General features: G+C 40.5%; 1 protein-coding gene across 1 annotated transcript; it reads left to right on the top strand.

Annotated features, from left to right (window-relative positions):
* The first annotated feature begins 5,275 nt into the window (after positions 1–5,275).
* Positions 5,276–16,655, top strand: LOC131225358 (BRCT domain-containing protein At4g02110). Its single transcript, XM_058220883.1, has 10 exons — positions 5,276–5,491; positions 5,652–5,741; positions 6,529–6,633; positions 8,982–9,083; positions 9,858–9,942; positions 11,022–11,088; positions 11,240–11,284; positions 11,891–14,341; positions 15,117–15,333; positions 16,091–16,655. The coding sequence occupies exons 1-10, from the start codon at positions 5,435–5,437 to the stop codon at positions 16,580–16,582; spliced, it is 3,711 nt and encodes a 1,236-aa protein (XP_058076866.1). The 5' UTR covers positions 5,276–5,434; the 3' UTR covers positions 16,583–16,655.
* Positions 16,656–16,662: the final 7 nt, after the last annotated feature.

Here is a 16,662-nt window from a genome sequence, read left to right as displayed (position 1 = left end):
TTCCCAAACGGAAGATGGGATGGGATAGCTGCTTGTAGCTGACCTAATACCACCTACTCCCATCCAGGGCATCTGTCCAGACACACCCTTACAAGACCACGTTAGGATGGGAGTTTAAAATTCAGGCAAATCCAAAATTCACATGAGCCATACTGATGAAAGAGCATGGATTGAATGCTCACCATTGAAACTTTGTAGGAGCACATAAGTTTTGTATCAGTTCATCTTACTTTAGTGGCAGTAATATTATAAATATTTTGGATAGTATATAAACATCATGGTAGGCTTTAGAAGATCTTAATGGTGAACCTTTCCATTTCCATTATTTTGTTTGGTGTAAGCCCAATGAGATTTGGATTCGCTTGAGTTTGAATAGTAAGTTACTTAACATAAACTACTCATATCTCAAGTAACTTATTTTGATTCTTATTTATTAATTTATATGAATTAAATAACTTTAAGTAAAAAAATTTACTTATATCAAATAAATTACTTATCGTTGTAAGTGGAAAAAGTAACTTGCACTACAACAATTTATACTTTTTACGATGAGTTAACTCGTCGCAAAAAATCCTAGAGACATTCGAAAATTCTTTTTGCGACGAGTGTTGCTCGTTGTCAAATTTATTGTAAATACAGCGTCGCAAATTCTATTTAGCGATGAAAACACTAACTCATCGCTAGTAACTCAACTATTTGCGACGACCTAATAACTTGTTACAAAATATAACTAATTAGTGAATCTTTGCAAGCATTTTTATGGCCTTAGTCAGCTTTCGACTATAGGTACTTCATGTGTTTTGCCTGGTCATGAACTAGAAGTGATGTGTATCCAAATTAGACTATACCGAGAAAAATAGTGGGGATTGAATGCTAGGCATTTCATGTCGTGATTTGTTCTATGAAATCACACAGAGATGGATCTAGGATAGTAATCTAATAGCACCAAACAAACATAAGAGAACACAAAGATTTAACGTGGAAAACCCTTTCGGGAAAAACCACCGCACGAAGCGACAGAAATCCACTGTGAAAGTATAAATTATAAAGAGAGAGGACTTACCCGATTCGAACAACCTTGAATCTCACCCTTCCTACACCCTTTGAAACCCTAGAACCCCTTTGGAATACTTTAGAAAGCCTTAGTACTCTCTTAGAATGGCCCTAGGAACTCTTATTTATAAATTAGGAAATCTTACTTTCGCACTGACTCGGAATAGTCCGAAAACCATCTCAAATTTACGCAGTCCACGCACAAACTGCGTAACCTTTGGTTGGCCTAAGCAAAGCTCGGGCTAGCCGAACCTCCTGCAAATTTCAAAATAATATGTTGCTGGATTTTCAGCCGAACTTTCTTGGGCTAGCCAAATTTCTTTGATGACATTGAGCATGTTTGACAGATTTAAGACACTTATCACCAACATTTCAAACATGGTGGGCCACAAAAGTATTTGATTAAGCTTATATTTATATCATCCATTCATCCAAGTCAACATTACATTATAAACAATAGACAAGTTAAACATTACAGTGGGCTTTAAGAAGTTTTCAACAGAAGCCCAAAAATGAAATGTGGATCTTATGGGCCCATCATTATGCATGTGTTTTGTACGTGAACTGTCCATATGACTTATAAAATCATTTTAGGCTACGAGCCAAAAAAATACAATAGATCGAAATCTCAAGTAGAACATGTAACAAAAAAACACTGGTGATCCACTAATAAAAATCTTAAAGATTTGGAATAAAATAACCACTCGAATATCTGCTTGTTCCAAAACTTTTGCAGTTCTAAAAAAGTTTTTAATGGTCAAACGCCACTATTTCTAGTGGTATGGTCCACTTGAAATTTGGATTGATTGTAATTTTAAGATCATATCTTAAAAGAAAGATCAAGCCAAGCTGGCTCTCAAAAAATATGAGAATACAAAGCTTAAGTTGATCACACCTCAAGGAAGTAATGAGAAGAATGACACCCACCGTTGAATCCTTCGTAGGGCCACAATGATGGTTATTTGCTATTCAACCTGTTCATATGTCGCATACAAGTTTTCAACGATATGCATTCAGCTCCCAGGGTTTCTATAGTTTCGTCCATTTAAGCTTTGGATCTCATTCATTTTTGCTCTAAAATGATCTGAAAAAATGGATGGACAGATTAGATTAAATGAATACATCATAGTGGGCCACAAAGGTTTTACACGCATACACAGAACCTACATGGTGTTGTGTTCTATGCTACCCAATTCGAGTCGAGAAATTTCTGACTATAAACTCCACCTTTTACCCATCGTCCTTTCCAGACACTCCCAAACTTTACTTTCCCAAACCAAATCATTCTGTATGGACACTATTTTCAGACGAAAATACCCTTGCATTTAGCATGGTTGCACTATCCATTTTGTAGACCTATAGCTACGGATTATAACCGTAGCTATTGGGAGCGTAGCCACTAAGGGTCGCAAAACTGTGCACAGTATACTCTATAGACCTACACTAGCAATAACTAGAGCTGGGCATTAGACCGAGTCGACTTGGATTGGGTCCAACTCGACTCGGTCCGAGTTTTGCATGACTTGACTCATACTCGTTCCAATCTGGGACCGAGTCAGGGTCAACTGACTCGATCCGATCCTAACTCATGCTGGCCTTAACCGATCCGAGTCCAACTTGATCAAGAAAACCGAGTCGGATCGGATTTGGCCAGATTCAGATCGACCCACCTGATGAACGGCCCATTTTATTGGATGGATACGGCCCATTCCCATTTATAGGATGGTTAGGATAATGCATCAAAGTAGGTTTTTTTTTTATAATTACATTAGGGAACAATCAATGGCTGAGATAATAGGCTGCTTGGTCTGGATCATCATACACATGAGCCAAGCATGCTAATGTGCAAATCTCGCACATGACATTTACAGTCGCACTATACCTTAAGTGCTGGAGAACCTACCACAAGTGGGATGGACCTCGAATCCAACTGACCAGATAGTAGGACCCATTGTAGATGCAATTAACAGACATCTAATTCACGGCAGAGATGAAAAACTGGTAGGCTGTTCAAATTTAACAAACAAACATCTTTTAATCAGATGTCATGATTATCTAATCAATTTGATTTTAAGGATATGACCAATCTACAGTAGGTCCTAGTACTCCAACACTTCAGATATTGGGTACATGCCATGTGTACAGTAGGGGAGGATCCCCAGCACTGTAGTAGGAGAGTAACATCCAGCATCTATCATTCCCCAATCCCCATATGCAGGCTATACCACTTATCTTCTGTAACTAAAGGAGATCTTGGGCTGAAATACTGAAAAAAATAGAAATAAATCAATAAAAACAGAGAGGAAGAAGGAGTAAAGCATACCTCCATTTGGGGAAGAATGGGAGAGATGGCATTTGTAGGTTTTCGTTTCCTTGGTTTCAAAGCTAGGGCTTTTGGGGCTTTCAGCTGTAAGGACTGGTTCAACGTCTGTAGGATGGAAAAGAGGGGAGAGGCCGAGAGGAGTGTAAAGGATCCACCAACGCTCGTTCCATCGTTCGGTAGGGTAGGAAAAGAGGGAAGAGGCCGAGAGGGGTGTAAACGATTAGGGCTGGGTTAGGGTAAAAAATTAAAAAGCTTTTTTATACTACATGTTCGGGTCGAGTCGGTTCGATTCTGTGCCGTTCCACTCGGTTCGGGTTTTTGGTCCGGATCTGTTTGGATAGACCTCTATCTGGACCCGATCCGAAAAACGACCGGATCTGGATTTCCACACTCGATCAGGCCCGATCTAGACCATTGGTTCTGTTCGGAACGGGTCTGATCGGGTTGGATCGGGTCGGATCCGCTAGATCGGGTCAGAAATGCCTACCTCTAGCAATATCTACGGTTATAATCGGTAGCCAGATATCTTCAGAATAATCAACACAAACATGCTGAATGCAAGGGTATTTTCGTCTGAAAATAGTATATCCCGGCAGAAAGGTTTAGTTTGGGAGAGTAAAGCTTGGAAAAGACGGTACGTAGAAGGTGGGGTGCACAGTCGGAAATTTCTCCTCTGGCGTGGACGCGGATTCATTAACTTCCTGCGCTTGGTAACATATGTGGGCCCACCGTGATGTTTTGGATAAATCCACCCGTCCATCCATTTTTTGAGATCATTTTGAGACTGTAGTTCAAAAATAAGCCCGATCCAAAACTCAAGTGGGACGAAAACGGGAGGATTGAACGTCCACAGTTAAAATATTCCTGGGGGCCACAGAAGTTTTGAATCAGGGATAATATTTGTATTTTCAGTTCATCCCAGTAGGAAAGAAGTTATGAACGGTGTGGATGGCATGTAAACATCACTTTCGACCTAGGGAAGCTTCAACGGCAGGAATTTCCGTACTCACATTTTCCTTTAGTGCGGTCCATTGAGTCTAGGATCCCGCTCAATTTTGGGCTCAAGTCCTAAAATAAGCTCACAAACTGGATGGACGGGGTGGATGTCTCGTAAACATCACAGTGGGCCCCCCTAGGTTTCCAGGAAGGAGGTTCCTCCAAAGGATTTGGCAGGAAATCCGGGAAACGGATTGGCTACTCCCCTGCCACCGGCCAATGGCTGGTAGTCGGTGCTATGTGGGCCCACCATGATATGCTGTCCATCTATTTTTAAAGATAATTTTATAGCATGAGACCAAAAATGAAGTATATCCCAATGTCAAGTGGACCACATTGCAGTAAACAGTACTGAATGAGCGTTTGACCATTAAAAACTTTTGGGGACCATTAAAGTTTTGGTTCAAGTTGACATTTGTTTTTTCCCTTCATCTGGGCCTGTATGACCTAATCAAACGATTGGATTTCAAATAAACAGTAAAGTGAGCCTTAGGAGAATTTTAATGATAGATATCCAATCACTATTGTTTTCCTGTGGTGTGGTCCACCTGAGATTTATATCCCTCTCATTTTTAGGTTTAAGGTCTAAAATGATCTGTAAAAATGGATTAACAGAATGGATGAAATACATAAACCATGGTAGGGCCCACAGAACATCGACCACTAGCCACCGGGTTGGTGGCAGGGGGAGTAGCCAATCCGTTTCCCAACCGCGTCCCTCTGTTTCATGGTGGACCCCACCGCGGGTCGAGAGTCGGAAGCAAACACGTGCCCCGCGGCGAGAGTAGCACGTATAACTGCACACGTGCCTAGCAAGAGCAACTATACACGTGCCAACTTTTCGTTGATCTCGTCTTCTCCCGCCACAAGACGAAAATCAAAACCCCCTCCCATTTTCCAGTACCCTCCTCCGCACATACACCCAACAAATCGTCTCTCTCTCTCTCTCTCTCTCTCTCTCTCTCATTTTCCCTTTCCTTGCACTCCAACACCCCCCCCTCCGGTTGTCTCTCTCTGTCATCTCACATACACCTTCGATTCCGTGTATAAAGTTGAAAAGAGATGTTTCACGGTGTTCGTTTCGTTCTCATCGGATTCGATTCCGTCTCCGAAGCCCAGGCAATCTCATTTCCGCCTTTCTCTCTCTCTCTCTCTCTTAAGTTTCAGATCCGCATTTCCAGTAATTCTAGTTCGATTTTCCGGTTTGCCGTATTCGTGCTTCTTTTGCAATCGGATGAAATCCAGTTCGAGCCTAATCCGATATTTCGCTCTCTTGCAGTATCGTTCGGAGCTTTTAAATGGTGGCGGCGTCGACGTTGGTCGATATGATTCAAGCTGCACGCATGTGATTGTTCACGATCGTGTTTATGTAAGCCCCTTCTCGTTCTGGCTCTCTCTTTTATTTTAGGGTGTGTTTGGTTACTCCAAATCTCATTAAATATCATGAAATTTTGCACTAAATCATACTTAGTAATCATGAAATTTCATAATCTTTGGTGCAGCCAAACGCACTTTATGCAGTATTTATTGTTAAGTTTATTTTTTTATTTTTACTTTTTGCATTTTTTGAGCCTTTAGGGGTTTAGATATCTTCGCCTCTACTCGGCCATGGAATTTTGAGGACTTTGATTTGTAGATGTTGTGAAAACCAGTGTCAGTATTGCCTTTTCGGGACGAATTTGCTTGTTTGGGCGGTCGAATCAATCAACCACTCTGGACCGTCCGTTTGACCCATTTCACTTCTTTTGGAGCACCATGAAACAGGTCTGACGAATTAGATGATCCTGTCGATCCGATTGATATCCTGAGAAATGGACGGTTATATTGTTTGCAGCAAAGAAAGAGACCAACAGTGATCTGAACCATCCATTGTGCGGGCCCCACATTGGATTGTCTACGGGTTTCAAAAATTTGTTCTGATCACATGATCCTAAGACCATCTGTGTCTTGGCATTCAGAGGATAGGAATGGGATCATCTGATTGGTGTCTTTTCACCTTGACAATGGAATGTAGGTTGACCAATTGGATGGTCCAGATTGATCAACTGACCACGTGTCCAAATTCAACTCATTGTGCTCGAAGCTCTAGCACTATTTTATTTATTTATTGCTTAATTGCAGCTGATTTACTTTGTTTTACTTTCTGGCTGCTACAGGATGATCCTGTTTGTGTTACTGCTCGAGGTGATGGCAAGATTCTTATTACAGATCTATGGGTTGAAGATAGTCTAGATCTTCAAAGACTTGCAGATGCTAGCCGGGTCAGTTTCTTCTATTCGTTTTCTGGTTTTGGTTTCATTCTCTTCGTTAAAATTCTCTGTTTGCTTCTTCTTTTGGTTTCTAGACCTGGAACTCATGTTGTTTATGGGTAGTGATGCGATTTTCCTGTAAATTTCTGGAATTTAATTTGCTGTTCATGAGCACAAACCCCATGGGAAGGTTTGCTAATCCGACATGAGTATCAGCCATTGCAATTTCATGCCACCACGTGTTCCAATTTGGGTCTTTCACTCTTTTTGTAGATGTCCATAGTTGGGTCCTTCTAATATGGGCCATGTTGTTAGAAATAATATGACGGCTTAAGAAAAGTTGGGAGCAATCCATTTGTTTCGCTGTCGGGGGCCCACCTGATGACTGGATCAGCTTGGTTTGTTGGCTAGGGTATTTACATGATATGACTCGCCTAGTGGATGGCTTGCATCTTAGACCCGTCTACCATGTTGGCACATCTGATGGCATGAAGATGAGATGCCTTATATCAGTGTATTGCAATTAGTAAACCTGTCTTTTGTGAATATAATTACATGGTGTTTTAGATCCATCGATAATTTAGTAGTGAAGATGGGATTGATGCATTGATATTTGCCCACGACCATTTCGAGTTTCATTGCTTCTTGCTCTCCCAAGGTATTTGTGGTCATCACAGAAGTTGAAAGATTTATAACAAGAAATCAGCATTACCTGAGGGTGCATTCAGACGCTTAGTTTCAGAGAATGACAATGGTTTGATATTTGATTCATTAAAAGTGGAAACGACCAATGTGCAGCTAGCTCCACTCCATTCATAACAAGGGACTGTTCCACAAACTGAAACTGAGTCATTTCTTTTCCAATATTAAGCACCTGGAATTGAAATAAGTTAATTTTCCTCTATATGAATTAAGTTCCTCATTGAGTCATTGTGAATTAAATTATTTTTTTCCTCTAATATTGGATTTTAAGTAGTTCAGCTCACTTGAGCATCCAAACATGCCTTGAGCTTATTATCATCATTATTTCTGAGGTTGGACTAAGTACTTCACTGTTGATTGATCCTTAGAACTTTTGTAAGGGTGATTTGCTCATAATTGCATTCAAGTGCATTTCTTGCTCATTGTTTTTGTTATGTTGAAAATGTGTGCCTTTGATGCATACAAACACTTTCCTTGTTCTGTTCTTTAACCTTCCATGTTTGTTGATATTTACTCTTGATTATAAATCTTGGGCCAGTTTTATCCTGGCCCAAATCCCAATTGCTACTTAGATTCAACTAGGTGTGGTGATAGGCCAAACTAGGGTCATGCCCTGTTGGCCCTAGCCCTGCCTTGCTCCCCTGAGCCTTGGTGCTGGTCTGGCACTAGCCTTAACCAGGCCGGCTGAAAAGGTGCTTGCCCTGGTCCTAGAGGGCTGACTCAATAAGCAAAAGGCAGCTCCCATATGGGTGTCCCATAAGGGAAAAACGAAAGGAATAAATGATTCTCTCATCTTCCTAATCTTCCACCCAAGAAAAGGAATTTTTCACCCTCTTCTCATGTCAAAATAATAGTGATTCGTGATTCTGTTAATCAAAACTACCATTCAATTGATTTTCCAGTTCTACTGGAACATGTCGTTTAGATATGAAGTATTGGACAAACTAAAAAGGGGTGGGAGTACCTTACTAAGCAAATGGAAATTGCTAATACAAGCTTCATAAATTTTGGAGGGTGGCTGCAGTGAACTAAATTGCGTAATTTATATGAGAAATTATATCTACAATGGATATCCCACCTAATTGATCTGCTTACACCCACTTTCTGTTTTGAGAATTGAAATAGCACTTTTTCGTAATGTTTCAATTCCTAAATGGAAGGTGCTCATAAGCAATGTTGTCCAAACTCAAAATTGTTATCGTATAGCAAATCATAACAGGGGTCGATCATATCGAATCACATGTTGTAAATCGTTTTCTGATTTTCTTAAAAAAATTGAAAAATTATAAATAAGCTAAAAAAACACATCAATCATCCTGTTCCCATCAATATACACCAAGAAAAGTAAAAAATATCATGATATTATCAATTGAGAACTTGTATATGGTGTGCATAGCATGATATCATTAAGGGATTCTTGTCTCTTTCCTTTGTTTTTTTCTTTTAAGAAGTTTACCTAACAATAAAGGAAAGAGAGAAGGATTCTTTGATAATTTATGTTCTTTTGTACCTTCCTTTAATGACAAATTTACCTTTTCTTGTTATTGATATGCCAAAGTCCACATATGTAACTCTTTAGTCAAACCCTAGTCTTGCTTGACTTATTGGCCTTGTTTACTACTGGCTATTTAATTTTGTACCCTTATCTTTCCTGACAGATTTTGTATAGACCTCTAAAGGATTTGAAAGGAATCCCAGGTTCCGAATCGCTGCACATTTGCCTAACAGGATATCAAAGGCAAGCCCGCGATGATATCATGGTATGCTATTCCCTCCCTGCAATACTGCTTTTAGTACAGCACTTGTGCTGCATCCTTATCTAAATCATACAACTTGAAGTCTAAACAATCCACAGAGTCATACCAAAATCATACAGATTTTAATGCAAAACTTATGGTCACTAAGAAGCACTCTCATAGAAAAGAGGAAGAATGAAAAATGCTTACATGTAGATCTTATCATAATTCTTCGCAGTTTAGTGTTACAATCTATTGCTAAGATGAAGGAACCGAAGCTGCTGCTTATCTGCTTACTGAAGAAAGACTGAGTTTGTCATGTCTTCGAGCTCTTCTTTATAGGAGCTCTCCTAAACTTTTAAGAACTTTTTTCTTGGTACTGTTAGCACCTTATGAAATTCCGCTGTTATGAAAAACAGGCGCTTATGTTATATACTTCATTAATGATATGGTTTCTAGTAAGTAGTAACTGCGATATATCTTTTAAATATCATTGGCTCCCATATCTCTTGATCATGTTGATAGTACCTCAGTCATAACATCACAGTTTCTCATGGTCTCAACTTAAAAAAAGAGTTATTTCTGTTGTAGATTGTGTGTGTTGGACTTCTGCAGTGCAGCCATGTTGTTAATTCAGACTTACCCAATATTTGCTCTAGTTCATTAGAACTGTAATGTCACAGCTATATGCTAGAACTAGTATTTAGCTTTTAATTGTTTGTTATGAAGTGATTGATTGATTGATTCAGTTAACCACAAGAACATACTACATAACAATTTGTTTTTCTTGTTTCTCAGAAAATGGTTGAGCTGATGGGTGCACAATTCTCCAAACCTTTGATAGCATCCAAAGTCACTCATCTTATCTGCTACAAATTTGAAGGTGTTTCTCATTCCTATGAGTATGAACAATTCATAATTGAGAAGGGTGTCTTAATCTTCTGTCTGCATCTATATTCCAGTGTTTATTAATCTTAATTTCTTAAGCGTAACCTCTTTTTGTATCATGAACTATTGTCACTGATCGTTTTACTTTAAATTTATAAACCTTTGGTACCATGTTGTATACTTGTATTTATTTCAATCTGCACAAGAGTTTGGTGTCTTTTGCTGATCATTTTCTTTTTAAAGTTGAAATAAGGCGGCATGGAAACATCCTGTCTATTGCCTCTGAGTCTGAATTTCCTAACAAGAATAGGATGCCTTGTGGATTTACCAACTTGGAAGAAAGTTAATTTTTCATAGAAATTTGAATGAAGACATCATGGATGAAGAATGCTTTAATAGATCAAATGGATGCTATTCAAAAGAACATCAATCAGAATATAAGGGAGCCTGGTTGCAGCCTTCTGTGATCAAATGGTCTCAAATCCATCACTTGCAGCTTCTACATTCAATTGTAGCATCAAAGGCACCTAAGAAGCTCTATTGTGATGGGGAAAACGAGGAACTCAGCATGTAATTCTTTGAGACTCCTTGATCTTGAGAGTCAGATTGCAAAACCAATCGACAACTTTTTCTTCAGGAAGCAAAACTCGGTTTCAGAGCGTGACAAGGACCGAAACTGGTATGACTCTTTCCAATGTGGTTCAAAAAATGCATTCTTGGGGGATTTACTTGAAATGACGACCACTGAAACAAGTTTTGATTTCATGATTTTCATTAGAGATGGGCACTTTTTCCATGTACTTATTTTCATTTGGTATTTAAGCATTGCAGGTTGTTCTCTTGCTCGTCTTTTGAAATGTAGTTATCTGGTTACCTTCATAGGGCATATCAGGGCCTTTTCATTGGTGAATGAAGAATGGTTTTCGACATGCCTTTGTGCATCTTTTGTTTGGTTTATTGCATATTGCATTTTTTGACAGATTATCTTGGATAATTCTTTCGGCTGACCTATTTCATTTGTTTCTATTATGATGATGAATCAAGTAAAGGATTCCATTTATTATTATCATGCAGGTGAAAAATTTGAGCTTGCAAGAAAAATTGGAATAAAGCTCGTCAATCATCAGTGGTTAGAGGACTGGTACACTTAGTTTCACTCCATTACCCCTAAACTTCTTGAATTTAGGACTTAATGCCCATATCAGATCCCCAAAATATCATATGAAGTTGTATGGATCTTGGGGTTCCTCATTGACAGCATCTTTCTTTTGCTAATTTATTTTTTGTTGCAGCTTGAGAGCATGGGAAATCCTTCCCGTAGATAAATACAACAAGAGGTGAGGTACTTTATCTGTTTCATTTTGGGCATTATTTTTGCTGCACACATTTATCCCAACTACTGTCTTTGCAACAAAATATAATGACTATCAAGTATTGCTATCTCAGATTTTCAATGCATTTGTTTGCTAGCAAATAATTTGATGCTGGTTTGTTCTTGCCTTTTTCATATCTTATGTCCTTTTGACTCTTTATTTGTACCCCTAAATACCGTTTAGGGACAATCATTTAGCAAAGAGGTTATCTTTTAAGCCATATATTCACTACTTTAAATTCTATTTTAGAAAGTATCCTGTTGACCTCATCCCAGTTAGAAATTAGGTTGTAATAAAACAATCTTGGAAATTCATTGCTTTTGGAACTCTAATTCATATCTAAGTGCTCGATATTGTTGTTTTGATTCTTCTTTAATTGCACATATAACTTACTGTGCCTTGTCTTCTTCTTCTTCTTCTTTCTTTCTTTCTTCTTCTTATTTATTTATTTATTTAAATTTTAAAAAAAGCATACCATGTTCTTGTTTAGCGACGAATTGTCTAATCCATCTTCATTTCTAACAATGGAAATAATGGTGCCACCCCTGTTCTTGCGTGATTTCACAACAGTGGTTGGGAGTTAGAGATCATGGAGGCTGAAGCTCGGGATTCTGAAGAAGAAACAGAACCAGGTCCTGGGGTCTTCTCTAGCTTGAACAGTGGAATGCTTATTCATAGTTCTGAATTGCCGACACCAGTGAGGGAAGCACCCAAGATCCAGCAGAATGCATTCACTGCAGGAACGAGTACTCATGGTTCTGAATTGCGCACACCAGTGAGGGAAGCACCCAAGATCCAGCAGAATGCATCCACTGCAGGAACGAGTACTCATGGTTCTGAATTGCGCACACCAGTGAGGGAAGCACCCAAGATCCAGCAGAATGCATCCACTGCAGGAACGAGTACTCATGGTTCTGAATTGCGCACACCAGTGAGGGAAGCACCCAAGATCCAGCAGAATGTATCCACTGCAGGAACGAGTACTCATGGTTCTGAATTGTGCACAACAGTGAGGGAAGCACCCAAGATCCAGCAGAATGCTTCTGCTGCTAAAGGCCCATTAAATATCTCTGAAGATATTCTCATGAACAAGAGGCTAGTATCTTCCCCAGGAAAATATACTAGTTTCAATGAAGCTCCAGATTATAGTGTGAACAATAGGCTAGTATCTGCTGACTCTACTTCAGGCAAAGAAACTAGTTCCAGTAAAGGTGCAGATGGAATTGAGGGATTTGGCTATCACAATGCTGTTCTACATGTGTCAGCAGGCAGTGGTCATGGTATGTTGGATGGTGGAATTGGTGAGGGCATTTCCAACCTAGATGACAAAGTTACTAAACTTAAGATAGAAGGCAATATGCCATTTTCTGACCAGAGAACATCTAAAAGATCTCCAGATTCAAATTTGCCAGTTGAGAATTCTGTTCTGTGTTTCTCAAGAAAAACCCCAAAAAGATCAGCTGCTTCATTATCTCCAACACCATCAACTCACTTACGAAACTCTCCTCAAGGAAATTTAGAAGAAAATACAGTAGCAGGTGCTTTAACCTTTGAGCAGGCTAGGAATGACCCTGCATCTAGTGAAATTCCAATTCCAACCGTACATACAGAGAAACATCACAAGGAAGGAACACATAACACATTTCCTCAAAAGCGGAAGCTAGCTGTTTCAAGAAGTGGCCTCGGATTGCCGAAGGCAAGAGATCACAATGTCACTGGAAGTCCACAGAACACTGCTGTATCTGCAGAAGCTGAGCATGCTACTATGATGGTTGATGAGCCACACTCCAAAATTAACCCTCATATTATGAATAATAGCAGTCCTTCAGAAGGGGTCTCTGCAGTGAAATGTGTAGAAAACCAACATGCGAACGCATCAAAAACTAAGTCTGCGAAGTCTCTGAAACGTGGACGGACTGTTTTGGCAATTAAGATCTCTGATAATTCTGGTTCTTCTTCAGATGGTATGGTGAAGGGAGATATCAAATCAAGCCACATGTTGGGTGAGCAGAGGAGCGTAAGTGATACAACGGACTACCTAGGCACAATGGCCATCAACAATAAGAGTGCAGTTGAAACCAACCAGCCGGAACCAATGGCTGTTGATGGCAGAAGCCTAGTAGAAACCTCCAATGAAGAGAAGTCACCTGAAACTTCTTCCAGGGGTTCGAAAGGGTCTGCATCAGGCACTAAACCTGATGTTGGAATGAGCAAATCATCTAACCTTCCTGTCATTGAAATAGGTGATCCCCAGAAATCTCCCAATGGCATACAATCCAAGACCGAAAAGTTTGAAAGCACTGCTAATGCTAGGACACTTGCAGAAAGGAATGGCATAGCGTCTTCAACCAAACTAAGGACAAAGCTGTTAGCCAAGAAGACTGTGGGCTATAAACATAAACCGAGTATGAGTAACACTAGTAAAGGTAGCAGTGCAAGTCACCCGGATAAAACTGACATGCCTGGTGAAGTAGAAAATGGCAAGGATGGAGTGGAGCCTAAGAAGATGAATAGTGATGTGAATGTTGAGATGGCCGACTCGACTCATAAAAGATCGGATGTAATCATGGAGGAAAAAGTTGAACGAATTCCATGCTCTGCGAATAAACCCAAGAACAAAGCTGTAGCTTTAGATGCAAAAGAGGAAGTGGTGGATGCAGAGAAGGAGAACAAACCAACTGAAAATGGGGTTCGAAATGTGAATTCAGGTAAACGTGGAAGACAGAAGGCTGCTGCTAAAAAGTCCAACCCATTGTCGGTGCAGAATACTGAAAAGGCTGTTGGTACGGATGCAGACAGATTGCAGGCAGGCAGGAGTTCAAGAACTGGAAGTTCTGAACTGACATGGTTTTTATTGAGCGGTCATCGTCTACAGAGAAAGGAGTTTCAGCAGGTTATTAGGCGTTTGAGGGGAAGGCTTTGCAGGGATTCTCACCATTGGTCTTACCAAGCTACGCATTTTATTGTTCCGGATCCAGTGCGAAGGACGGAGAAGTTCTTTGCAGCTGCAGCGGCGGGAAGGTAATGCAACCCTTCACTGTTAGGAAAATACTTGCCCATATTGTAAAGAAAGAAATGGATCGTAAGATGCTTGATAAGAAGAATCAGCTTCTCCAAGACAGCAATAGTACACGGGGCTGTCAATGGCCTAGAGCCCAGCCCTCACAAAACAAAATTTTGAATAGGCTTGGCTCGACCAGTCCAAAATCCAGGTCTGAATCGGGCCTGGCTGTTTGGCAGCCCGTTGGTACAAGTGAGATCCTTCTTTGAGTAGCCTAAACTGTTTGTTAGTGGGTCCTATAAGGTGATGGTCCTTTCCCATCTACCTCTTCCAGATGAATGTAACCGTCTGTTGATGGTTTCTAAATGGATGGTTTCATTCAATGGGTCAAATTTACTATGGTCTTAACCAGACAATTCATATCATCTGGTAGAGGTGATATTTGGGTATTTCCATCCATGATAAACCCACCCTGTGAACCATTTGGACCACCAAAACCTTGGTCCCAGCAGTTTGTTGGGGTGAACAAATCTGCTTGGTTGAATATTGTATGTTTCCTCGGGAGTCATTTCCATCATTGTGTTGGAAATCCTTAAATGCACGTTGACTTCTTGGTCCCTCTTGGACAAGGTTTAAGTATCATCTGAAACTGGTACGTCTCGCCTGATATGTATAGGCATTGCCATGAAAGATATGCTCATATCAACCTGAAAAGCCTGATACAGGGGCAACACAGGGCTATATCAGTGGTAAATGATATGATACAGCGATCTAAAGCCTTGCTCTTGGATGCAGGTGGATTCTTAAGACAGATTACTTATCAGCTAGTAGTCAGGCGGGAAGGTTTTTGGCAGAAGAACCTTTTGAATGGTATAAGAGTGGCCTCAGTGAAGATGGTGCAATCAACTTAGAAGCTCCCCGGAAATGGCGCCTTTTAAGGGAGAGGACGGGTCATGGAGCCTTCTACGGGATGCACATTGTCATATACGGAGAATGCATCACACCACCTCTGGTATTTTTATTACATATAGTGGTATCATTACATAATAAATTTGGATAGTCTTGAAAATCTTGCAACTTCCATGCATATTGTATGGATGTATGTGCACCGCTGTGTTTGGTGCTCGACTTCTGCCAAAAATTAAAGTGACATGAGAATGGCATGGGTGTAACTCAGTCAGGTCGATTTTGGGTTGGAGATCAATCCAAGCTCAACCGAACCTCAAGAGGAGTTGACCCGAGGGCCAATTATGTAACACTTGCAACCAGTAAGCTATCGCATACAATGAAAATTCAACCCTTAAACAACACTACTGAAGTAACACCTATAACTGTCGAAATAACACTAGTAAAATAAAGATTAGTATGCCCATTCATAAACAAATAAAATTAAAGAAATAAATTTAAAAAATCACACTGTGGGCCCCAGGTCAATTCTAATTGTCCTATTTTCCATCCAGGCCATGATTTTACATTTATATCGTATTAGTCATAACTCATATTTATTGCATATAAGGCTGGTTTCTAGTTGGGTGGGGGTTGCCTAAGGCTCCAACCCAAGCCCAACCCAACCTGGGTCGGGTTGAGGATTTTTGGCCCACTCCAACCTGACCCAACCAAACCTATAGTTTGGGTTGAACCAACTGGGTTTTGGTTGACCCCAACCCAAGTTGCAACTTGCAACCCTAGAGAACATAAGGGAGTAGCTGATAACTTTTTGATTTGGGGTGAAAGTTTTAAGTACTGTTAACCTCTCCTTCCTAAACCAGGATACTCTGAAGCGTGTGGTGAAGGCTGGAGGCGGCACCATTTTAGCAACATCCCCACCATACACCCGCTTTCTGAAATCTGGTGTCGATTTCGCGGTCATCAGTCCGGGCATGCCACGTGTCGACTGCTGGGTCCAGGAGTTCATGAGGCATGAAATCCCATGCATCGCAGCCGATTACTTGGTTGAGTACGTGTGCAAGCCCGGGTACTCTCTTGAGAGGCATGTCCTCTACAAGACACATGCATGGGCAGAGAAGTCATTTGCGAACCTGTCGAGCCGTTCGGAAGAGATCATTGAGGCCTCAACACCTTCGGAAGATGGCAATGACATCAGTTGTGAAGTTTGTGGGTCCCGTGATAGAGGAGAGGTGATGCTGATTTGTGGAGATGAGGGGGGCACTCTAGGCTGTGGGGTTGGGACCCACATTGACTGTTGCAACCCCCCACTTGAAGCAGTTCCAAAGGAGGACTGGTTTTGCTCAAAATGTTGAAGTAGCAGCACCACTCCTATTAAGGGAACAAACAAAGGCTCTTCTTTGTTGAAATGTAAGTGATCTCTCCTCATGTCTTA

This window comes from Magnolia sinica, chromosome 14, assembly GCF_029962835.1.
Source record: "Magnolia sinica isolate HGM2019 chromosome 14, MsV1, whole genome shotgun sequence".
Classification (NCBI taxonomy): domain Eukaryota; kingdom Viridiplantae; phylum Streptophyta; class Magnoliopsida; order Magnoliales; family Magnoliaceae; genus Magnolia; species Magnolia sinica.
Note: the sequence above shows the minus strand (reverse complement) of the source record. Positions and strands in the feature narration are given on the sequence as shown.